The following is a 26,907-nucleotide window of genomic DNA, read 5'->3' as shown; positions in this document are numbered from 1 at the left end:
GGTCAAGTCACTTGATACTGCAAAGGCAACTGCATTATTCTGTTTGTATGAAGAGAAAATACAAGGTAACCCCCCCTTTCTAGTAAAAAGAGACGTGTCCCCCTCAATAACTCTAATCAGTGGAAACATATCATTTGAAATACTTGTGCTAATTAAAGATGCAGAACGATGTGTTTTTAGGTTTCTGAAGATTGCCCCCCCCCCCCCCAGTCGCCATAAACACTGCTGTAGATGTCCTGAGGTCTCCGTAAAAACACCTGGTTGGGTCAGGACAAACAGGGCTGGAAAAACTCCTGGGTTGCCCTTAAAAACATTCAGGGGTATCTCCTTCAGGAATTGCTCTTGAGAAAACATTCTCAAACAAAACACACAAATGACTCAAGTCCTCATCTCTGGAAACAGCTGATGTTCTCGCTGATGGTCACGTTTGTTTATGTAGATCATATTGAGGTGTCAGTATTACATTGAGATGTTTCATGACAAGTTAAAAACTCCTTGTAGTATGTTTACTGTATGTGGTGAAGATAAAATGCAACATACATGAAGCTGTGTATGAAGAGCAAAGTCCATCACTTTATTTTTTTAGAGAGTTTTTATTTGTTGTACATTAAGGCATATATATACAATCATATGACTTTTCATCAAAATAGAATTTACAACCTAAACCTCTTTGGTTTTCATTATCAAAATAATACATAAGGCACATAAGGAGCAGTTTGCATTTGAGATTTGAGCCACAGATTTGTGAGGTTTACTGTACAGATGTGAGTTAGTTTGTCAGAATGCTCTCACCAATCATCTACTGATTGCTAATGTTTCTTGCAGACATTCAACCATGTTTGTGTGAGCAGCAGAAGCATTCTCACAAGCCAACTATACAGGAATGTTTATTTTTAAGCTTTACAGAGTCTTGATTAACAAAAATAATCTATTATATTATGGCTAACCATTGCACCTATACTACACAAAACATATAAAACATGATGAATCCTCATAAACAAGCTCCATTAAAACGAAGACAACAGAAAGCAGAAGCAAGCAGAGGTCATTCTGCTTTGAATCATTCAAACAATGCAGCTGGTGTCGTAACATTTTCCTGAGTGCAAAGTTCAGACAGATCGGTAAACGAGTGAAAAAGGACAGAAAGTAGAGAGGAAGAGGCCGAAAATGTGAATCTGACAGAAAGAACGAAACGATTTTGTATCATTCTTGTAATGTTTAACTGGGAGCAGGGCCGTGAATCATGAAGTCAAATTAAACACTTTCAGTAACTGTGTAAAGACAAAATGTTTGTTGCTAAAGCAGCATGAGCAGCACCATCATTTGGCTTACCATTTATATGATTTCCTAGAATAATGCATATTGTGACACAAGGCCAGGTTTTACTTCAAGGTGAGGCCAGGTAGAAGAAGAGTCCACGCTCAAACTTCAGAAGTAAAACAAAAGCAGGTGTGACCTAAACATGGAGCTGAATGTTCTTAGCTGTGAGTATAAAAATGAGTCATTTTCAAGTAGAAAACCAGACATCGTGTGAGCTGAGCTACAACATTACAGCTGCGACTGCAACACAAGCTTGCGTGCAATAAGCTGTTTGACCAGTAGAGAGAAGCAAGTGATCAGCAGTGTGGTTTCGATGCTTCCAGGTCGTTCCACAGAGCAGCATGTGCAAGCTTTTTCAATACAGTCTTGTTGAGAGCATTCATACATTGAGTCTGATAGTGAATCACATCATTTCACTGCTTCTGTAACAGATTGTAAAGCTGTGTTTAAAGAGTGGCACCCAAAATAATGACACTAAAGAAACCTCTGCCCAAACGTGTGGTCAGCTGTGGTTTGAGGCAGAGATATTTTTACTGGGTGAAGACTGCTGTTGTAAACCCTCTGTCAGCTCTGTTTGTTCACCAGAGAGCTCAAAGTGTGTTAATATTACACTGAGATGTTGAACATTCCCTAAAAATATAAACATTTTCTGGCACAACTCTGTATTACAACTTAGCACAGAAAGTCAGAGAAAGTCAATGAATTCAACACTTGAGCGTCTGCACAGAGCGACAACTGACGGAAAAAGATACTCAACAGTGAAGCTGAACTACACCGACAGATATCAGGTCAGTGTAGGTAGAAGCGGTGGCGCCACATATCTGCTTTGGTATTCCTGGCACTCACAGGCGTGCACGCAACCTTCTGTCCCTGCTCGTCCACTATTCTCACTCTACGTCTCCATCTTATTGCTTTTACTTAGAGAACACAATCACAGCTAAACTCTGGGAAACGTGACAGGATAAGGCTTTTTGTGTTTTAGCACCGTTACCACAGGCAAGCTCAATATGGCATATTCTGCTGTATAGTAAGAGCAGCAGGATAGTGCATCTCATTTATTTCCTTCCTTTTTCCCTTTGTTTCAAAGAGTTTCGAAGAAAAAGAAAGCAGGTAAAGCGATCAAAGCCTGTTTCTGCTCCTCCTTGCTGGGGAATAATGAGACACAGACCTCCGTCCATCGGACCTGAAAACACGTGTGGTGCCTCGTCACCAAACTCAATAAATCCAGAGCTCTGGCTTGAATTAGCCGGTGCACATTTGGCCTCTTGACACTGTATCATCTCTTTTTTTTAATTTCCTCCAGAGAGGAAGTTGAGTCAAATACTATTTGAGGTTTAAGGTCGATGTGGTGTATTTATCCTTACAACAAGAGGGAAAAGGGAAAGCCATTGAGGTTTGAATTATGAGGCACTACTGTATGCTCTGTATGCAGGTGAAATGATGATATGGCACGTTACCAAAACATCAAAACACAGTTTGCGCTATGTGTGGGTCCCATGGATGCTTTAACAAAAAGGGTTAGGCTTGCATATGTGCTGATCAATCATAAAATTGTTGTTGTGTATTTTAAAAAGCTGCATTAAGCAATTTTTGACAACAAACCAAAAGTTATTACAGCTGATGTCTGTACCTTCTTATACATCCAACAGACACATAATGGTCACCTGGAAAGTGTAAGTCCAATTTTTCTTTCCTTTAAGGCTTTGTTAACCACATTGGTTACCATTGCCACATTGCCGACTTTCTTTACCTGCAGCTTGTTAACTTGGGCATAAAATAGCGTGCAACTGTCTTGACACAGTATGCAGACTGAAAGCAGCAAGAAATCTATGTTTCTTAGGGAATTCTCTACAACGAAGGACTCTCTGACGTATCAAAAATATTGTTTAATGCAGGTTTAAATGATTGAAAAATGCATCCACCTCCAGGACTGACTTAAACATTCATATGCTCTTAAATCTGACAGCCTGTTTCTTTGAATTTATTGCATTCGTCCATCCTCTTGTGGGAAGACAAGCCTCAGGTCTGACCTTGCTCCCATTGTAACACTCATACTTCTTCTTTCCTCTCTGCTTTTCTCTCTGTCTCACTGCTGTAACACTGTCAGCTAGGCTGTCCAGCAGCCTTCGCTCCTTTATGTACAATAAAAGCATCGTGCCAGTCACCTGAAGTGGAAATAAGCCACTTATTGAGACAGGTTACGGGATCTCAGGAGGGGAACAGAACATCTTCTTGGTCTGATTGAAAAATACTCCTCTGCTGATCTGAGGACGGGACAAAATTTGGTTTCACACTTGTGCAATGTGCAAATTGCAAATAAGTTCTTTAGAGACGCTGAGATCTCATGTGAGCACAATACAAGCAGGGCTCTCCACTGTGGCAGCAGATCTAAACCCGCTGGGGTTAAAGATAATAGAATCCACTCTGCCATGAACGGCGACTGCACTGGCCTGCTTCATTTCAAAGCTTCAGACGACTGTGGCTGGAAAGGAATAATTAAACTCATTCGACAACCAGAGTTTGAAAGGAATTAACGCAACAAGGTTGCGTCAGCGAGCTACAGTATGGACATGCTTTCAGGTTGGTGTGGATGTGAATGTGGACCGGGCCCTCCCAGTGCTCCCAGTGCGTCCACCTTGTGTTCTTTCCCAGCAGGTCCCAGGGCCCCGCCTCTAGCCAGCACCGCCATGGTATCTCCCGACATGCCGGCGAACTCAAAGGCAAATGTCCCGTAAAACAGCATGACAATGACGCAGAACACCCATTCGAAGATGGCTGACGCGTGTTGCAGGAAGAAGCTCTCCTGACAGAAAAACACCCCGCCTGGAAACATGGTTAAGGGCAATGACAGCAATGAACCATGTTCAGGTCTAGACAACATAAAAATCTATTCAAGTAGTTATTTCAATATTTTCTGATCTCATAGCATTGAGTAAAATGTAGACAGTGTCTGTTTGACAACATGTCCTCCATGAGTTCTTGAATCTACTCTAATGTGTAGCTATAAAAAAGGCCTGTAACACAAAAATACATTAAAGGCTGGGAGGAAACTGTTCTTGCACTATAATGCAGAGGGGATGTCTCTGCCCTTAATCATGCTGGCAGTATAATACTTATTTCTAAAGCACTTGACAGCCTCGAAGGCTACCATCTGTTAGAAGCTGGAGAGGATACTGAGCACCAAGGCTACGAAGGCCAGCAGGGTCATGCAGAGCCGGAGGTGTGCCACGTTGTATTCCCCCTGGGTCTTGGCCAGTCGATAAGTCAGCGCAGACTGCAGGCACACAAACAGCATACTGGTGGGGAAGGCGATGCCTGCTCCGACATAGTGGAGAACTTTGGCATTATCCACCTGTCGTACAAAGAAAGGAGACAGGAGGAAAAAGAGGGGTTACATTAACAGCTGCCAGAAACACCACGTGGGAATGATCAGATGGGGGGAACGTCGGACAGCTTCTGCATCAAGCTCAGATTATTCATTGTTGTGTAACACTTTGTTCAAAGCCTCTTGGACCTCTTTTAATAAGGAGCCAAGGAAGAATAAGTGAAACAGAGAGGGGGCCATGAAGTAAACGACAGCAGCGAGCAACACAACGCCTCCTTTTCCCTGCTGGTCACAAGAACAATAAGAAACAATACACAAAAGAGCTGCTCAGGAGCATGTGACTACAGCTCTCCCACTGCAGGATCCACACACACACACACACACACACACACACACACACACACACACACACACACACACACACACACACACACACAGAGAGCTCAGATGTACTGATCAGAACAGATAAGAGATTCAAATGGAGCATTAACCAAAGGTACAAACACATCTCCAAGGATTGGTCTAATTTAGGCAGTTAATGGCTAAAAGTTTCAAGTCTTGCGTTTGGAGTCACAACGTCCGTCTGCTCCACATGATTCTTAGAGATCATTAGAGCAATAGCCTAGAAGTTATTTAGTTTTGGCCGCTAAGCCATTTGCGCATTGACCCGGCTTGTACATACTGAACATTCTTGTGCAGTAGGCTGATCTTTGAAGTGACAAAGTAAGATTTCCAGACAACTCAATATGTAAAGCACACACACACACAACCAGTCTTATGCAGTAGGCTAATCCTTGAAGTGACAAAGTAAGATTTCCAGACAATTGAATATGTGCACACACACACAATCCTTTCTGAGATCTGAATGTGACATCACCAGAGCTGAAGGTGAAGATGCGACAGAAATCACAGCCAGGCCTGACACATTTTTCCACAGATCCAGTATGAGTATGTCTTTGTCGACATCTTGATGTGACAGTAAACTGAATGTCTCAGTTGGCTTTGGACTTGGTTTGCAGAAAAAAACAAACCGAAGACTAGTGCTGGGCAAGATGTCGCTATTATATCATTGTTGTTATATGAAACTACATATATCATCTTAGATTTTTAGATATCATTATATAGTGGTATGGAATAAGTGCTGTATTTTCCTGTTTTAAGTACAGTAAAGTGATTTAAAAAACTTAAATGACTGCTTTACTGACCTACTTAGTCATTATATCCATATTACTGATGATTATTTATCAAAAATCTCTTTGTGGTCATATTTTGTGTGTATTTAATCCATACACTGCACAAAGACATGCAATGCATTAAGCCATCAAGTAAACCTTTGCTGTTCTGCTCTATGTAATATCAAACTTTATGCAAAGGATGTGAATGATTAATCAATTAATTAAGAATTAAGAATTTACCAGATAAAAATGTATTAACCTACAATCAGAGATGGACACAAATACATCAACAAGTATCCTGTTACAATTAGAAACACTTATCAATCATATGAAAATACAATACAAAATACTGGTTTGAGAAAGTAATTTCTGATCTAAAAAAATACTAAAAGACATTCGATACAAACTGATATTACATTTTAGTCATTTAGTAGCCTCAATATGAGTTGGATGTTGTTGTACAGTATTTTGTGTAATTTATTTATTTATTTATTCAAGGGTGTTTATCTGTCCTTTTAACTCCTGATGTGGCCTACCCTGGTTTTGCATTGAACATAGATCATGTCAGTGGTTAAAACCATTTTCTACTGGAATAACATCCAATTTATTCCATATATCGTTAATGATTAACCAATAATTGATGTTAAGACAGCTGACCATCAATTAAAGAAACTGCTTAAAATTTGCATCCCTACTTCAAACAGTATGCCAGGACCATGTGCTGTCACAATAGTGTGCAACAGAGACAATAGTAAGGATGAGGGTGAAGGGGGAGGTTGGGGCTGAAACAATGACGAGGATGAAAACCTGATGAATGGTGAGAGCAGTGAAGTGAACTAGAAGTGGCAGCAGCAGCAGCAGCAGCAAGAAACAATGAAGACACCGGAGTGACATATGGGGAGAATTGAGGATGAGGAGGAGACTACATGTGTTCATCAGAAACTACATTTCATTGAGTATCTGCCTTCTTCTGTCACAGCTAATATGTTCTAACATTGTCATAGTTTCTAAAAGTTGCTGCCAACCTTCAATATAAACTCCTCCTTCACTGTCATTCTTAGAGGTCTCAGGCGTGATGCTCTGCAGTATTTGTCCGTGTTGCTTGATGACTAAGCAAGATCAACCTGATAAATCCATTCCTGCAGGCTGACACTGACCAGCAGTTCCCCTGCATATATGAATAGTAATGGGGTTCAAACAGTGCAGTACAGGAATCAGCAGAGCCCACACTCCCTCAAGAAGGGATTGTTCAGACAAGTAAATGTGTGTGCAGTGAGGGGGTTTTGAAACAACCATCGAAAGTAAATACTTTCACTGTTTTCTGCATTTAGAAAAAGGGACATGTTCATCAGTCATTGTGGATTAGTGATAGGAAAAGATAAAAGTGTGCAGGGTGATAAAAGTGTGAGGATGTACATGTGGGAACAACCTGACTGACATCTAACTTCTGTTTCAGTCTTCACTCTCTGTAAACTGAACCAAATTGAGATGAAGTGAAACTTTACTGACTTCCAAACCTTTACAACACACCTGCCAAAATCTGTACCAGGAAGTGTCACCACCACCACCACATAGTGCAAGAGCACTTTAAACAGACCTTCAGCTTGGCTTAGTACAAGAATTGGGACACAATTTTTTAAATCTTTTATAGTATTTTATACTATGGGGGAAAGGGGAAGGATTTCCACAATAGCACTGTAGCTTTTTGTTTAGCCAATTTCATCTGAAGAGTGATTGTTTGCTTTTTCAAAAAAAGGATGCTGCAGGGACCAGCAACCTCAACATATTTCTGTTTCTGAGACCAAACAACCATTTAAAGATATTGCCTCTGTTGTCATGTCATATATGCTAATCAGAATTTAATACACTTAAAAAAACATGATATGATAGATGAATAGAGTGGATATTATCATACTTTATCATCTATTAATCTATTTTGGTCTTGCTTTGACTTTTTTCCTCTGCTTATGACTCCTGAGCTGCTCTAACAACTGAATTTCCCCGGTGAAGAATCAATAGTCTTATATTATCCTATATTCTGTGTTTTTTTCAGGGATGTTTGATACAGACAGGACACCCTCCGGATGCAGTTGAAACAGCATCACCAAGGCAACAAGGCCCTGCTGACAGCGGGCATCATCTGTGAGAATCACACTCGTGGACCTCTGTGTGGCAGTGATTTGCTTCTCCATCATCTATTTATGTGCTTTTCTGCCCAAACCATCAGACTGCCTGACAGGAAAAGCCCCAGTGGCTACACCACAGCTCAGCTGCCAAACTCTTACATAACACACGGCTACAAACTGAAGTGGTTGCCACCGCTGAGCATGTTTCCATGTGTAGTGTTTTGTTTGGAGCTTTCACTCTCTTTGATCAGTCTGGGTTCATGAGATTTTGGCGGCCATCGTTTCCTCTGATTCCAGCTCATTTGTGGTGTTGATCTTTGACGGCTGTGAATTTGTGTCTGAGCTTCATTTTGCTACAACATTTCCATTCTGCCACATGGTTTAAACTATTTATTCACAATCAACGACAGCTATATTTCCATCCTACTGGAATGTCCCCGACTGTATGTGAGCGAGCCGCTAAAATCAGGCCTGTGATTGGTTAGAGACGGGGCCTCTGCTACACACACCCTGTCTGCCCAGCTCCTCTCCATGCATGGCCTGACGTGATGACTCACTTCCCCCTGGCTCTTCCCGTAAAATTCCTCCCAGTTTTGCTGAGCAGAGGCCCCGGAGGAGAAGCGGGAAGAAGGTGAAGACGACCTTTGTGCATTTTCAGACAAACTGCCACACTCCACATCTGTTCCACACACTCATGTAATAAGTCGACTCCTCTTCTTTAATGGACTTCAGACATAAGTAGATTAACTAGGATGTCATGTCATTCGCAGAAAACATCTAGTTAAGTAGCCTTCTCATCTATTAAATATGATGTACAGAATCAGCACAGAGCGCTGGCTATTCAGTCATCCTTTCTTCATTCATGTTTCCACACCAGACAACATGGTGAATTGCATCAGAAAATGTCACAGGATACGCAGATATTAAAGGGAAAATCTCTGTCGACACTTCTGCAGAATACCAGACCATAAAAATGTATGAATCATAAGCAAATAAAATGGTGACTATTCAGTAAGAGAGGACATGAGCCAAGTACCACAACACTGTCTGTGTTCAAAGTTACAGAAAGCTTTACTGTCTGATTCTTCTGAGGCTGTAAAACATTGTAGACATTGTTTTCTGGTGAAAACATGCTGAGAATGATAAAATGATGACAACAGATTTACTCAAGGAAACATAATTCTACTTTACAGTGAAACATGTTTCATTCAAACTATGATCGCTGCATATATTTTAGAATTATTATCAAGAACGTTTTGGGGCTAACGTGTCATTGTGCGTAAGTCACATGTCCTATCTGTGGTTGTCACTCAACATTCTTGTAAAAGCTGAAGGACAAAACCAGAATCGTAACACAATTTCACAGATGTATCCAGCATTTCATCAGTGAACAAACTGTGCCTTCTTTATTTTGGAATGTCCCAAACATCTCTACTGCTAAAAGTAAATCCTATCTCTCTCTCACCCTCTTTCTTTCTTCAAAAGGACACACTCACTCACACACACAGTCGAGGCATCTAGCCAGGGCTCCAAATATTTAAACTTGAACAAATTCTTTCCCAAAGAACAAATATCTACAGGGAAGGAATTCAGGTTGGATTTCCTCACTTAGTGCCAAAGTATTTAACACTCAACTACCAGAAAGACCAGTGCAGGGATGTGTATATGAAGGCAGGACAGACTTTAACAAACCTGAATGAAGATTTGCTCTGAAATACAAGGTGCATACGTGTGTGTGCGTGTGTGTATGTAATGGGGGAAGCAGAGGTCATGATAGGAAGATTAAGCAAAAGCAAAATGAGGAAGAGTCATGACCACAGGCCTGCTTGTCATTGAGAAACATTGAGAAGTCATAATACCATGCAGTTCTGTTTAGGGCTGCATCGAACGGTTACTTTCATTATCTACAATTCTGTGAATTATTTTCTTTTTCTTTCGTTTCAAGCTCTGTGGAACTTATGCGCTGTGCTGGAAGCCGATCATTAGTTTGTGATAGCGGACTCAATTTCTAAACTAACATTAGCTACAATTGCTCTCTGTTAGCGGAGCGGAAAGAGGCAGTGAGACGAGGCACTAGAGAACAAGCATAAAGTCACATAATTTGGACTGTGGTGGAAAATCTGACCTGAGTCCTTCACAAAGAAATCCACAATCAAGCAGCTTTAAACATCTTAAACAAATTGTGCACAGGCTTGTATAGGCAACCGAGAGAGACTGAGGTCTAATATTTCACATCACGTTACAATCCATTCACACATGGCCAGCAAAAAAAAGTGATTAATACATGTAATTTTTTAATTATTTTCCAGACAAGTGGTAAATAAAGAATTAAACCACCCTACATGATATCCTACAACAAGGGTGATACGTCATCATACGTCTTCTTTTGGCTGACCAACAGTCCAAAATCAACAAATACTTAACTTAACATGATGTAAGACTAAAAAAGCAGCAAATTGTCACATTGAGAAACCAGACATTTCAGACATTTTTGTCTGAAAAATGACTAAAATGATTATTCAACTAGAATGGCCCTCAGTAGAGCGCATACCTCCGCCAAGGCCCATCAGTCCCTTTAAATTAAATCAAGCCTGAGTGATAGCCCTGTGTCACCGCCCATAACTTCTTAACCATAGTTTAATCTCAGCAGATCTGGGATCACTCTCTCGCACGTAGACACACAAACTGCATCACTTGGGACTTATTTATATTTTTTTATTATCGCTTTCCTGCTGTTACTATGTGAGATTCCTGTAAATTTTGTTTATCTCTGAGGGCCAATCAAATGGATCACCATACCTGGAAGTTGCCCACCATGATGAGTCCAGCAGCACAGATCCAGCCTGTTGAGAGACTTGCTGTGTTGAGAACACAGTTTTGGTGCTTCTCAATAACGTGGGCATAGCGCAGCAGCACAATCACCATAACTACAAAAAGATTGGGACACAAAGAGACAGAGAAGATGAGTCAGTAACTGCTGGTTTGGCAGATAAATAACAGAAGAACACTGAAATGCTGTGAGAAAGGGAGAAAAGTTCTGCTTATTCTGGACCACGTACACTGTTATTATTCATTCACACTGCCTGGTTTCAATTTAATGGACACACTCGCACACCTCATTTACTCAAAATACGCAAGAATTCCCTGGAAGCTGTTTAAGAGTTACAAGAAACTGATCTCTGCATAACAAGTTGGAATACGAGGGACAGGAAATGGCGGGAAAGTGGGAACGGTACATGGGTGGGGGTTGGTCTGAGTCTTGCATAAGATTAAAAGGTGGAGGGAAACTAAGTACAGTATATGGGCCAGATGACTGCTGATGTGCTAATGGGCTGTGACTGGGGGTATTGTTGGTGCACTGAGGAGCTGACCCCCACTCGGTTTCTCTTTGTTAGCTCCTCACGGCTGGTGCTTGACGAAGGCTGCCTGGGCTTGGTGAAAGCAGGGCATAAGGGGTCAGTGGAAAAAAGGAGGGTGAGAGAATTAGAGGGGACAAGGAGCCCCTCGTGTCTTGACTTGAAGCCCATATATTTGTCTCAGAGGCTGAAGTGTTGTCTTAACTCTGTCACCATCTCTATAAGAGGCAGGCTTTAAGATTCTGCCACAAGAGAATATAAATGGAAACCATGGTCACATGAGGGAAGAAAAGCATCAGTGCAGGCTTTAACAATGTAAAGCTTTGTCTCCACGAGTCAGGGTTTGGATGTGTTGTGGCTCTAAGCCAGGGTCTCAATGACAAGGCACATTTCATAACTTCATCCTGTATTCATTCAATTGCAGGGATTTACCTAACTAAGCTGAATAAATGTAAAATCAATGTGGAGAGCATCAAAACTAACTACATGACTGATCTCAGAACTGTTTCACAGTAGACTTCTTCAGCAAGTTTTGTCTTTAAAAGCTTTTTGGATGTTATTTACTTCTTATCTGCGCTAGGCTTTCCAACTTTTTGTACACAGATAAAGTAATAATGGTCTAAAATAACAGGAAATTGCCCATTTTTAAATAAACAATGTACAGTTTTCTTGGGGAGTACTGATATTTACCTTTTGCTCACAAGATCAATTATCAAAATGGTTGGCAATTGATGTCATAGTTGGCAACTAATAATTAACCAAATTCTTGTTTCTGCTCTGTGCATCTTTCACAAAACGTAGCAAAACGTAGTCAAAGAAATGTTGCAATTAATCAAAAGCCTGCATGTATCTATAAATAAATATCATTCACTGAATTAAGAGGAATCACACAGCTAAACATTGTTACATACAGATAACCAAACAACAGCTGTAACGTATACAGGATTCTAGTTGAACGAGCTGCCCTCTGTTCCCACAGCATAAAATCATCTTGGCAAAGTGATTTCAATTACAACCATGGAAAAACAAATAGCAGTGTCTCCAGGCTCGGAAACAATCTTGTCTTTGTGTTTTTCCCTACTTCTTTTTTTTTATCATTAATGGAGAGCACACTGTGCTGCTGAAGGGACAAGAAAGTCAACTGCAGTTACTTTCATTAGATTATGACATGTCTCTCTGCTGCAGACCGGCTGGCTGCGGATTTTTCCTCATTTTTCATCATTACAAATGAACATGTTTGAACTTGCTGGCATTTAGCAGTTACCATCAAATGACGTACACTATGCCTGAAGGTTAAAGACAAGGAAGAACATTTTCCCCATTACTCTTTATAAACAAATCCATGCTTCCCTTTTATTTTCTGCACTCTGAAGGCATATTTGTGGGGGCTGTTTAATAGCATATTTCTTTAAGGATGCATGTCATGCTGAGGGGTCACAGGCTCCTACAGCATGAGGGCAACATGTCTGACTGGTAAGCAGCATGGCTGACCTCCACCTGGCCTCGGACGACAGGACAAGCTGTTGTCTGACAGCTCAACAATAGGAACTATTTACATAAACAGTGTCCTCAACACAGTTACAGCTTTGGTCACCTTCCACACAGGCGCCCTCACCGGATCTCACTCCTTTACTCTAAACTTAGGAAGCCGAGGGGAGGAAGCAGAGTGCTGGCTCAAACACTTACCCACACTCTGATGTATACACACTAATGTGAATCTATCACAGAAGTTACCTTGCAACAACGTGGAATACTGTAATGTATGTGCAACCCTGCTGTCACAAGCAAACACTTGCTTTTACGTTCACACATAGACAGAGGTGAACACGAAAACACACACAAGTGAACATCCCCACAAAAGTCACATCAGCCACACCACACCTCACAGTTAAATAAACCCTGCTGTCCCCCACAAGGAGATTCGTTTCAACCCAAACACCAAGCTGCATTCTCTCCCACAGGAGGTATGCTGAGAAAGAATACATGCATTGTCTTTGAATCATTGTGTGTGTACACTGGCAGGGACTGGGATAAAAACGAGAAGAATAATTATGAGGCAATATACAGTTCATTGAGTCCATGTTATCCCAGATAGGAGTCAACCACCTGAGCCCACTGTAGCAGGCACAATCTACAAAGTAAGACATAAATCAATAGGCTAAGAAGCTAAGCACTGATTATTTACAATAGCCTGTTGTAGGGCTACATGCCACATTAGCTTAACCTACTTTTGCAGAGCCGTAATAACTTGCCTTACAACAGGTATTAACATACTCTATGTGAAGATTATTTGGATGGTGAAGAAAAAGTAAAAGCAGAAATTGGAGCTGTAAATGCTACCAATCTAACTTGAAGATTGAAGCACTCAAACTATAGCTATAAAAGCAGCTTAAATTTCAAAAATAAATACAGTGTCATTCATTGTCTTGCTGCCACAAAAGCTAAAATCAACATTTATGTAATAATAAGTCCATTTTTAAAGATATGTCACAATCTATATGTTTCTTTATGTTTCATCCCATTTTAGAGCTTATTCCCAGCTTGGTCCGACCAAAAGTTAGAAACACAAAGATAATTAGTCTAATATTGTGTAAAATAAACAAAAAAAGCAAATATTCCCACTTGAGAGGTGGACGGGAAATTTTGTTGGAAAAAATAGTAAACTGATCACTCAATTAAATCATATTAGTTACATTTTCTATCGATCAGCTAATTGATTATTCAATGAATTCTTTGAGCTCTAGCTATGTGTTTATTGGGGCTGCACGATATAGTTAAAAAAAAATTACATTATGATTATTTGGACGGATATTAGGATTGGGATTACTGGGAATGATCTTTTTATTTTCAATATTTTCATTTTTGCTGTGAAAACTATCAAAATCATGATGGTTTAACAATTTTATATACATACATATATATATATATATATATGTATATATATATATATATATATATATATATATATTAGGGCTGGGACTTTAACGCGTTAATTAAGATTAATTAATTACACAAAAATTAACGCGTTAAAAAAATTAATACATTTTCTCACTGGATGAGTTTCAGGCGTACCGATTATACTGGAGCACAATTATTTAACCAAGAACCTGATGGTTAAAAAGCCGCCGACACTGATCACTGCCCATGGATCTATAAAGTTTTAATGTAGCCTGAACGCAGCTCAAACCGACCCGGTGCCTCAGCACTGCAACCAAGCTTTGATAAACACACCGGATCCGCGCCGGTTTACAGCATCCTCCCGTAGTTTAGCTGGTCGCTACTGGAGCTTAATTTAAAAAAAATAAATAAATTAAAAAGCGCACGTCGCAGTGGAGCTGAGAACAGCGGAGTTTCCTCTGCTGCAGCTGAACAGCTGACATGTGGTCAAGACGTAGGTAGCCTACAGACCTGTCACTGTCTCACAGTGCATAAGACTTCAACCTCAGAGCTCTCTGTCTTCAGACTGTCCTGACCTGTCCCTTCAGGTTCAACAAGTCAGTTTATGCTACTGTGATTTAAGTTGTTAAATACAGTAATCATCATAGTGTAGTGGCAGGAAAGACCATTTACCAAATAACGTGTTACTTAAACATTTTTCATTGTGCTGTGCTCTAAAAATAAACTAACAAACTAGTGTAGAGTCCTGTATAAGGAATGTTCAGCTTAAGTTTTACCCTTAAATTTAGGTTCTCAGGAAAATCGCATCTTATCAGGTAGTCGTTAATCGATCGATAAGGTCCATCAACTATCGATTAATGAATGAATCGATAATTTGCATCCCTAGTCTGTTGGTCTTGGTTAAGTACCACCTTGAAAAAAAAATAAACAATGTTTTGTTGCTTAAGCTTATGTATTCAGTCATTATTCAATGGTATACTAAAACCCATATGAAAAAAATTGCTTCTCACTGTTCTCAGGTCAAATATTTATATGCGATTAAAAATGCGATTAATTTAGATTAATTAATTACAAAGCCTCTAATTAATTAGATTAATTTTTTTAATCAACTCCCGGCCCTAATATATATATATATATATATATATATATATATACATATATATACATACATATATCAGTATCTACCTCAAAACAGCAAAAATCCAGACAGAAGATGCACCCTATTTCTCAATGAAACCCCAAAACTAAACAGAACAGTTTGGAAGTTGAACTGCCTTAAAAATTTGGGGGTTGATATGACACTGCTCTCCTAGTGGTTCTTGCCAGAGGAAGACATAAGATGCAATCTAATTTAGCTTTTGAAACGTGTGTTTACCGGTAGGCATAATTAGTTCATTCTAAACCAGAGCATCTGGTCTTACAGTTATACTGCAGACACATTGTGCAAGGGGTAATGGGATAGTTCATAGTGAGTCAGACATAAACCGTCATCATGGTTGAGAAATGTGGAGACAGGAAATTTGCAATATTGTGTTGCTTTTGTTAGGCTATAAACAATGACAAGCAATATTGTTTGTCTGCTACATTGTTTGGTTTCCACGTAACTTTTTCAGAATTGATTTATCTGCATTTTTGTATAAAGAACAGTTAAAAAACAAAATGCAGTGTTCAGCCTACCTCTCCTTCTCTTGCACAAATACATTTATGTACACAAGGTTGACAGACTGACCTGCTGCAGTTCAGGGGTCATGCTTGACTAACAGTGATGGTCAACTGCTGGACCTTCACTGCTGCCTGAGCAGACTTCACACTGAGCTGCAACAGTATGGTCCCTACCAAGATCTATCAAACACATGTGTAGTCTCTCTCCATATACACACAGAAAGGCACTCCGATTCACGTCACAGGTTGAGACCAGTGCTATAACTTGGCTCTCTACAATACACAGCACACAGCTTAACAATGTTGTTGTTAGTTAGGCTATTTTATGAATCTACATAGATCATTGTCTTATCAGATGTTTGAAGAAACGGTCCAGAGTTGGCCAATCAGAAAGACAGGCAGGCCTTAAATAGCTGCTAGAGGCATGGAGACTCCTCATGAAAAGACAAACAAGGCGAACCTCTCCCCTGCTTTATATACATCTGAGCACGCACGCACGCACGCACGCACGCACGCACACACGCACACACACACACACACACACACACACACACACACACACACACGCACACACACACACACACAGAACATGTCTAAGCCACAGCTGGGAAACATTAACTTGATGAGGGTAGTCAGAAACACCAGTTAGCACAGGGAACAGCACGTGTAGACTCATAAAAAACAGACAGAGCAACACATGGGAGCTCATGCACTTCTTTTATATCGTGCATGCTTTCCTTTCCCTGCTAAACTACACACCTACCGTCGGTGTGTGCATATTGTGTCTGTTTACATTTGTGCATATTTGCCAAGAAACTATTCTGAAAATGTGTTTGTTTTATACATCCCCTCTCATTCAAAGCAGCCACATGTAAGGTTTTCACTGGCTCTTGGTCAGTGTAGTTGAAATTTTTGCACGGGTTGGTGGGTTCAGTCCTTTGCCAACCCAAAGCGTTGGTGATTGAGGACTTGTGGATGAGACTCAACAATCAACTATCTTTCAGCAGAAAGTTACATTTAGTTGCTTTAACATGGGCAAAACAGTTGATTGAAACAATTACATTTGGTACCTACCACAAAGGACACTCTCACCTACTGATGTTGTTTGCGAAGCAATCATTTTTTATGATTAACATGTTCTGAAATTAATTAAAAGTGATCCCTTCTGTTGTATTCATCAACCCTCCATTTATGTATTAGCTACCTCTACCAAGGAGGTTATGTTTTAAACTGTGTCTCTTTGTTGGATGGTTGGTTTGTCAGCAGGATGAAACTATAACCAGTGAACAGTTTTCCACAAAACTTTGTTCAGAATAAAAGGATGGACCCAGGACTTTTTCCTCTTTCTTTAACATTGTGAGATAGGGCATCTCTTGACAATCTTGTTAATTGCTCAGGGAATGAAGTACGGATCTTGATTAAAAAAATGAGGTACGCGCTGCCATTCTAGTTTTACATATTTATTTTATAAAAGTATATTGCATATCATATTGATGGAAGGAAAATGTATCATTTACTATTTTGATCATTGATTAATTAAGAGAAACATTTGCTTTTTCCATGTTTGAAAAATGAAAATTTGCCCTATTTTACATGGTAGATATCTTTGGCCCCCATTTTTTTAGGCATTCCATAGACAAAATGATCAATGGAGAAAATAATCAGCAGGTTACTTTAAATAATCAGCAGTTAAAGCGCTAATGTTGTCAGTTCATATCTTACAGAGAAAGCTATCGATGATAGGGGGACTTATAGCAGAAATCGAAGTTGATATCAATGACTGCGAAATTGTTGTGTATTGATCGTGTATGTATCATATGCCTTACCCATGAATGATCCCGTGCTGCAGATAAGGCTAAAGAAGCAGCTCTCTGGAGGAAGAGTCCCACATTTACTGCAAGAGAGAGAGAGCGTACACATAAATAAATACTATGCATCAACCTACACACACTACAAAGCGGCACAAATTCCCCTCCCGCACTGTGCACTCTAAAATATAGCATGTTTATGAAATGTATTTCTACACATGCAATAGGGAAGTAAGAGGGGTAGAACTACACTTCCTCGCATCCCATCATCAAGCCTTTGACTTTTCACCTACTGCCTCTCCTCAAGGAATAGGAAATGTTTGTAGGAGGGGAAGGCAGGAGACAGTCGGCGCTGGCTGTCTGTGCCCGAGCTCCTGCTGCCTACAAAGCCAAAGCCCTCTCAGCTGACTGCAGTTTCACACATTCTTCAGTGCATGGATCAAAACATAAATTTCAGTAGGCTTATACGCACACTGATGATTTTTAAACAATTCTTGGATGTATTTAGTATTTTAATCATCTGACATTGTTTGGTTTCAGTCAATTACTAGCTGACATGCACAGCACATGATGAAACACGTGCATCTCTTCTACCTTCACCGCGTCACTAAAGATGACCTTTCAATAGTTAGACATTTCTCAGTTTCTCTGTTAATGTGTAGCTGAGCCTTGTTTGAGAGTTATTTAACATTTCTGATAACATTATGATTCTCATTACATAATATCTTTGTTAAGATTCAACAATAAGCAGTGGTTTCATTGCATTTTTTCTGATGATTTCCTCCAGATTTTTTATACAAACCACAGTGTTTACACTCCACAGCTGGTCTTTGAAGTTGTAATCTCAGTCTGACAAAACAGCTAAACAACAGAATGGGAGTGTCTCGATTTCCTTCCAAATGTAAGCCGACTCCTCACTGTGTGTGTTTACATGGTAAAGTGCAGACCCACGCTTTGCCTCTGAACTGCCACGGTGGCAGGCAGGCAGGATATTTCAGCCCCAAGTTATTTTCAGAATGCACACACACACACACACACACACACACAAACACACACACACACACACACACACACACACACACACACACACACACACACACACTTACACACAGTCACATGCTCAGGAGAACTGTCTCCTTCAAGCTCACTCGCTTTTTTATCAACAATGTGTCGACAGGGGTCATGAGAAACAATGGGACAGTGTTCCTGTTTTTAAACCACCAGACACAAACTAGGAACAAAGAGACAGAAAAGAGAAAGAGGGACGGACAGGGAGAGGTAGGGCTGGGTTCAGGGCGGGAGGCTCACTGACCTGATGAGAGGTACATTGTCTAATGTGCAGCACAAGGTTGGCCCGCTCTGCAAATACAGCTCCTCTTCACATGACACGTTGTACAACCTGGAACACCAGACATGCACACACACAAGGCAAGTTGCGGAAATATTAGCACAACTTCAAGCCTACTGGAAAATCATTGAGAAAAACAAAGAAAGATGCAACGTCATACATAATCTTCAATTATTTGGAAAAAATATATAATTTGTGATATAATGAATTTTTCCTTCTTAGGTTCACGGTACAGTAATCACAGTTTTTTGTTTGAGTACCATGTTGTGGGGTCACAAAAAGGCTTCCTTTTATTTTTAGTGTTGAGTCAGACCACTGTGTCATCAAATAGTAGCTGGTAGAGATTAACCTCAGCTTGTCTAAAACAAACCCAATGTTCAGAGGAATAGTTAGTCACTCACTGACAGTGTATGAACTGAAACATTAAATACATGTTAAATCACAATTTGTGTTTATTTAGTGCAGTTTATTCTTTCAGTTGTGAAAGCAGATAAAAATGGTCTCAGCAAAGGTTTATAGGGAACCAATCTCACGCAGATGGTGTCATTATTCTAAAGTCGTTACATTGTGAAATCAACATTTACTTCATAAGAATACAGTATAGAAGAAAAAACATGTCTATTTCCAGTTTAATGTGAGTGGATGTATGTGTCTCTTCAGCATTTGTGAGGTGACTGACAAGGAAACAACTCCATTACTTAATGTACCAACAGAGCTAAGTGTATCCCATAGTGATAACGACTTTGGTGCATGTCATACCTATCTTTCTCACCGCGTTTCCTGTCTGCCTCCTTACCTGTCACCTTTAAATAACGCCAAAAATGCCACAATTTTTTTTTTTTTTTTTAAATGCCAAATCACCAGATTGCAAGGCAGGCTTGTGTATTGTGTGTAGGGTTTAAAAAGGTATGATGAAGAAAACTACAGGATGGATTAAGTAACATACCAGTTATCCACAGGGCAGACGTGCTGGTTGTACAGGGCCATGGCGTACCTACAAGAGAGATATAGTATGTACATCAAAAATACAAGGCAACAATTTTGGTAGATTGTCATTATGAATATACCATCATCCAAAGTGATTCAATAACACAACAATGATTCAGTATACTGAGGAATGCATTGTAAGAACCATAGTCAAAGCAATACATCCTAATATTACTGTGAACCCAGAGCTGCTACATAAGAGGAACACATAAAGATAGTGAGGGGACATCATTGTGTAGGCGTACGTCCTGAATACAGAAAGTAAAACTATATTCTAATAATTTGTTTTTAGTAAAACTGTAAAGCTCACTGTCACTACTACATTACATTATTTCATTTTTGTAGTACAGTTAACTCCTTTTGTACAACTTTGGTTTTGAACTGCTCGCCTAGACTTGGACTTCACTTTTACTACCAAAATATCAAATGTTATGCTACTTCAAATCACCTACATTATAATTTACATTAAAATGCCAGCACTGACCACATCAGCACTAAAATCCTGCCAGTCTGGTCGACCACTGAGGTGTGCCTGTTTGTTCAACCTGAAGAACCAGGCGACCTGACATTCGATCTTTTCTTATCACCTTACCCAGAACTCAAAGGGCCAAAGAGAGACAAGACTGGTTTATGTCAGTCAGACTTGTATGATGACTACTGAAATCTGACAGTCATGTTTATTTTGTCAGGTCACTGACTTGCCACATCCACAGAGAAGTCAACGGCCAGCGGATCGAAAGACAGGAACTGTAATTTGTGGGCTAAAGACCTATATTGTACTTGAGATAAAGACCATGATGTTTGTTTTATTTTCAACATGCTCTAGATTGCTATGCATGTCTTTCATTCATGTTTAATGTCCACAGCTGAATTAAACATGGGCCAAAAATGGAAGCTCTGGCTGTATAATGTGACTGACGTTGACAGCCATCAATTTAAATAATACTAGAGCTGGACCAAAAAGGGTATCCGTGTATACGGCTCAGCTGTTACAGAAATACAGAAATGCGAAACCAGGCTCAAAGTTATTAAGAAACAGTGACACTATTACATTGTTCGTGCACCAGAGAACACTGAAAACATTTTTTTAACAGTATAAAAACGGCACCTAGTATGGTCACTCTTTTTTCCAAAAACGTCCAAAATATTGATCAAATATCAAATACTGATGTAGTATCTGCTACAAAAATCCAGTACTTGGATACGTCTTTGAAGTAAAGGTACGCAAATTATTTCTACCTAATAGACCAATTTAAGCATCTAAATCACAATGATGTTACACTGAAAGGGCAGATTTGTTCCTATCAGTGAGTGAGTTATTTTAAGCTGATGAAATACCAGTAAATATCGCTGCCTGGGGCTTCAGTGTCAGACCCTTGATTATTTCAACCAACCAGAAACATGTGCGGCTCAACTGTGTCTGCTCTGTTCATACATGCCCAAGTCATATGAACCAGCAGATGAAAATGAGACAAATATGTAGAAGTCTGCATATTAAATGGTTGGTTGCACTATAATAACTATAATCAAGATATACAATTATGTGTGGTTATATTTAGCTCCATCTCTGGGTGGGGGCGAAGGGAAGCTCCGGAAGGAAAAGCAATTGTCATGTTATCCCCTCGTTATTCACGCACATGCAGTAAACACTGATCACAACTATTATTTTCAACAGCCAGAAAAAGATGGAAGGACGGACATTCAGAGGCAGACACACCGAGACACACAAAGAGACTATTTGTCCTGATTTGTGAAAGCAATCGTAGTTCAGTAGGAGGTTAAGTACCAATTAAGTATGTTTCCAGGGCCGATGGTATCCTACTCACAAACCAGTCTTTGAAGGATGGAGATGTATCATAAAGACACACACACCACATAAACACCTGCTACCCAGAGGACACTAACAAGCAAAGAGACGTCAATGTATCAACGTATCAATGTAACGCCGCATACACGCTTTATGACAAAATCTATTGGAAGAAATATATGTTTTGTGTGACAAATATTCTGGTGTTAATTTACACATTACTATGTCTGCAACTTAAAGGACAACATGCTAATTGGCGAGCATGGTCTCACATTTTGAAAGAACATCAAAGTCATGAATATACATTATAACACAGCTGAATAGTTACAGGTTTACTAATGTTGTGGGAATGTAATCACTATAAAAAAATAAGGGCAAGGTTGTGGAAGGAAAATCCTCAAATAATTTAGTGTTTAATAAAGACATAACCATATAATAATCCAATAATTATTAAAAATATGTGTTTCATACCAAAGCTGCAAAGAAAAACATTCACCCCCGGCTGACACAGGCTCAAAAGGTCGGGTTTTGTTCTTGATTAATCGGTTGAATATGTTCTCCATTAATCAATTAGTTGTTTGGTCAATAAAATGTCAGAAAACGGTGAAAAATGTAAATCAGTGTTACCCAAAGCCCAAGATGACGTCCTGAAATGAATTGTCCACAACCAAAAGATATTCAGTATACAGTCATAGAGTAAAAAATAAAATATTAATTTTTAAGAAGCTGGAATTAGAGAATTTTAACTAATAAAACTGATCAATCAATCATCAGAATAGTTTGTGATTAATTTAATAGTTGACAACTGATCGATTAATTGACTATTGGTTGCAGCACTACATAAAATCCTACATACAAACAGTCAAACTCGACAACAATCATTAGTACGGTAGCCAATCTCTCCACTTAATTCTGACAGATTTTATGCCAAATAAAGAGCATTAATTGCTGTCATAAAATCAACATTATTAAACATTTATTTGTTGTTCTTCTGCACAAGTCTGAATCTTACAGTAAGTGTGAGCAGGCAGAAAGCAGAAGTTCTGATGTCGCTATTTTTTGCAACTGTTTTCTTCGTTTTTTGACGCAACATGTGACGCACGTCTGGTGTCAACTGCCTACTACTGGCAACATCTGATTGGCTGGTTATTTCTTGTGAATTACCATATGAAAGTCACATCAGCCAGATGGTTGCCTATAAAGAGCACTGCTCTTGCATAATGCAGTGAGGAAACCCACTAGTGTGAGTGGAATATGGCCGTCAGGTAGCAGGCTGCTGCTCCGAGCCCTTTGACAGCACAATGACACCACCCAGACAAAAACAAAAGAAGCTTACAACAAACGTAGAGGCTTACAAGGGGTCTTCATTAGAAATGTAGGAAAACAAAGTACAGCCAGCTGAAGTTGTAAAATTTTCCAAAACCTCTGAGTCACATTTTTTACATTTGGTCAGCAGCCAGAGCTAAAACAGTCGCAGTGCAGCTCTGGGACATTTCTAAATAAAGTGGTCTTTTTTAAGCTGAACGTGGAACTAAACCGGTGCATTCTGTGCTCGGAGGAGGCTGAGTAATAATAGGTTTGTTTACATAATTAGACCTCAATCAAAGCTCAGCAGCGGTTGTAAACTGTAATTGCATGCCTGAGAGCATTATATATACTATGCATTTTTATTTAGGATTTAATAAGGAGCATTAAGGAAAGTTTTTCATGGAAAGATCTAGTATGGACTGTGAAAATTCCCAAAAGCTGTGCAAAAATAACACATCAGCAACCACAGGAAAGGGTGTGATGGATAAACTATGAATGAATTTTCGACTACAGTTTCTTCTCTGCCTGGTTGCCGTAGCACCTAAAACGTCCAGTAGTTTAAAACTGAAAATCTTAAAGGCAAGTGCTGCAGTTTCCAGCACATTGCTCAACTCATAAAAGGTCAGCAAAACAGCCTAAGCCAAGACTCCTGGGTGGGCACGAGCCTGAGTCTCCCTCTGGCTCCACAGACCTTTTGCACACCGGGCATGGCCACCAGATGCTGAGTGAAAGTTCTGCCTACACCCTCTATTACCCCCTTCCAGTATTTACCTTACTCCCACCCAGTCACCCACAGTCAAAGGGGGAGTTACGCAACATGTCACATCCTTTGACATTCCACTAGTCTGGAAAAAGACCCTTGACAGCCCTTAGAAACAAGGCGCCCTTGTCAAGGTAGCAGGAAGGAAATGGGTTTAAAAGGAGTGACAGTCCACAGCATTTGGCACTTTAACTCAGATCAACTGTCTATCCCAACAAAACATTCTAAAACAAGAAAGTCATGTGCAAAGCCAGCAAATAACTTTCACCTGCAAGTTTTCTTACTCAGTGTAGGTCTGCAGCAACGTTTTCAATTCTTTTCTGCAAAGCTCTGAACACCCGAATACATGCTCCTGATTGGACTGTGAAGCAGCCAAACAGTAACTGGTGTACATTGTGTCAGCTTTGGCATCTGATTTGACTGCTTACTCCACAGGCACCTCATCATAGATGTAGCCTAAATACAGAACTACTACAATTTGAAATTGGGCCATCTGTCTTTCCCCCCTTGGGGGTGTGCATTCCTCCTCCCGAAGTAATAACAGAGCAGCGAGAAGAGCTGTCAGCCCAACATAACCAGGAGGTACTCTTTTATCTCCGGTGCATCTGCTCAGATACTGCAGATAATTAAGCTATACTGTGAAACCTGCACGGCTCACTTTTAAGAGAGGGGTGATAATCCCAGATCCTTCCTGGAGAGCGTTAATCCACATGCAATTGCCATGGCTCCCAGGAATTTGGGGTAAATATGCAGTGTTGCTCTCCTTGAGGCTAGAGTGGCAGAAATATCAAACGGTTTTTGCTTAAACATAAACCATATATTTGTAATTTGTTAGAATATGACCTTGGTATCACGGTATCATGTGTATGCTATGGGAAAGACTGTTTGCAATAAATACTTTCATTATGATGATATTTCTGTTTCTGTTCTGTTTTTATATATTCACTGGGAAATTTAATGAGGAAGAGAGAAAGCATGGATCCAAAGATCCAGATGAGAAGCTTGTTATGCAATTTTACTGAAAATCTGAAAATCTATGTGTATGTTGAAATGTTGTGGCTGTTTCTTCCACTTTTGACGAAAGGTTTCTGCAAGGGCAGGAGGTATTATTTCTTTTTTGTCTTATTTTTTCTTGAGTCTATTATTAAGTCTTTATCATTATGCTCTTGCAACATAACCGGTGTGTCATCCTCACATAAAATGAAACTAACTGTGAGAGCAGCAGACAATTTCATAAGCAAATTTCAGTAATAGCAGAAGAGGCCAAAGAAATATAACACTTACACAACCCATATCCCAGTGATGGTCAGAACTGGGAGGCTAACGGGCAGTATCATCCACAAAGACATCTTCCAGCACCTCGAACAGCCCCTTTCTTCTTTTTCCTCTTCGGCCAGCCGAGCGATATCTGCTCAAGTAGTTCTAACATTTAACTGAGTGTGACTGACATCTGCACTACCACCGACTGATTCATTTTTTTGAAGATGGACGATGGCAGATGAGACACTTGGCTGGACAGATGTGCCCTTTTAGCTGGTGAATGAGAGCAGAAGGGAAATGAGTTAGGTCGGCATCACTCACCTACTAATCAAGAGGTTATCATCATAATCATCATCGAGGCTTGGCAGTACCAGTAACCTGAGTAAGACTGTAGTCAGGGTTATGTCTCATGTACATACATGTATAGATAGTTTATACACATGCATCTTATCCCTGCTATCCTACATTTTTGTTTTGTTTTTTTAAATGTATTATTATTATTATTATTATTATTATTATTATTATTATTATTGTTATTAATGTTGTTATTCTATTTACCATTTCTGTAGTGGAGGCTCCAAGCAAAGGATTTACACGTGTGTACTACGAGTGATTATTAACATCTTGAAGCTTGAAGGTGATGCTCACAGTAATTTAATATACAAAGACGAGTATCACTGCAATACACACTGCTTTTACTTAGATCTGATGTGCTGTTTGCCAAGGTTACTTGTATTTTGGACTTAGCTTGTAGTTAATTCTATTTCAGCTAAGAACTACCATTATGTTGTGACCTTTTTCACTTGATTTTAAAAAAGGGTGACGTTATCAATCACAGGTAGCATATGTTTACTCACATTTCCCTTTACAATGAATGCTCGGTTAGTTATAGCCCTGACCGCTGCTCACCTGCACATTTCACATTTCTAGCTAGCAACAACGACGAGCATCAAAAGCAAATCTGTGTCTCTGTGTCTCCTCACCTTCTGCTCATATGTTAGCGAGAAACTTTTTGCGGTCTTCTTGCTCACTTTGAGTACGCCGACCTGTCCTGCACACCTCCGGCAGCCCAAAGCTACTCCACGCTGGACTCGTCGGACACGTTTTAGCCTTATTTCTTTATCAAATCCTTGTTTTTTTCTCTCTCCCGAACGAGCCGCGGTCCCGTTAGCCGTTGACGCTCAGAGCTGGAGTGGGGGAAGGCTCGCGCTCGCTCTCACATGCAGTCGGTCTGGTAGCATCGCCGCCACGAGACAATCCAGCTGTTTGACTCCGCCCCCTCAGAAACCTGTAGTAGCAGAGGACGGTGCGTTCAGGTTACAGGCGGGCGGTGACGGAAGCGAAATGACGCTAAAAGTCGTTTCATTATATTATAAATCGTGTCTTACAGTAGACTCTAACTGTGTCAGCCCAAGTTGAAACGTGATTCATTTAACCAGCAACAGCGCATATCTCAGTCAGGCCGGCTCGTGAGAGATCCTGACAGGAAGGAAACTGGGATTTTAGCTGTCTCCTAGCAACGCAATTCACATGAAGAGAAAAGAGAAAACACTCATTTCTTCATTTTCACTCATCTGAAACTGTTTTATGTGGTTTTCCTTCCCCACTTGAACATGATGGGTCGTTCAGTTCCCTCAATGTGGCGTCAGACGACTCAATCAATACATTCAATCAATTGATAACGATGTGCGTGTGTGGTCGTGTGTATATATCTTATGAGTGATCTGTGTGGTGTGAAATTAAAGCCAGTCCGTCCAGTCAAACGTG

General features: G+C 40.0%; 1 protein-coding gene across 2 annotated transcripts; it reads right to left on the bottom strand.

Moving 5' to 3' along the window:
* Positions 1 to 583: 583 nt before the first annotated feature.
* LOC311270471 (transmembrane protein 150A) lies at positions 584 to 26,631 on the bottom strand. 2 transcript variants are annotated; one of them, XM_084375368.1, is made up of 9 exons: positions 26,529 to 26,608; positions 26,124 to 26,428; positions 25,165 to 25,413; positions 19,965 to 20,012; positions 18,983 to 19,069; positions 17,689 to 17,756; positions 10,746 to 10,873; positions 4,495 to 4,672; positions 584 to 4,143 (listed from the first exon to the last, which is right to left on the bottom strand). In XM_084375368.1, the coding sequence occupies exons 3-9, from the start codon at positions 25,227 to 25,229 to the stop codon at positions 3,878 to 3,880; spliced, it is 840 nt and encodes a 279-aa protein (XP_084231494.1). In that variant the 5' UTR covers positions 25,230 to 25,413; positions 26,124 to 26,428; positions 26,529 to 26,608; the 3' UTR covers positions 584 to 3,877. The 2 variants fall into 2 exon arrangements, with proteins under 2 accessions (XP_084231494.1, XP_084231493.1); XM_084375367.1 differs by having other exon boundaries at positions 26,124 to 26,631.
* Positions 26,632 to 26,907: the final 276 nt, after the last annotated feature.

Source organism: Pagrus pagrus (assembly GCF_965226575.1).
Source record: "Pagrus pagrus genome assembly, chromosome: 15".
NCBI classification, from domain to species: Eukaryota; Metazoa; Chordata; class Actinopteri; order Spariformes; family Sparidae; genus Pagrus; species Pagrus pagrus.
Note: the sequence above shows the minus strand (reverse complement) of the source record. Positions and strands in the feature narration are given on the sequence as shown.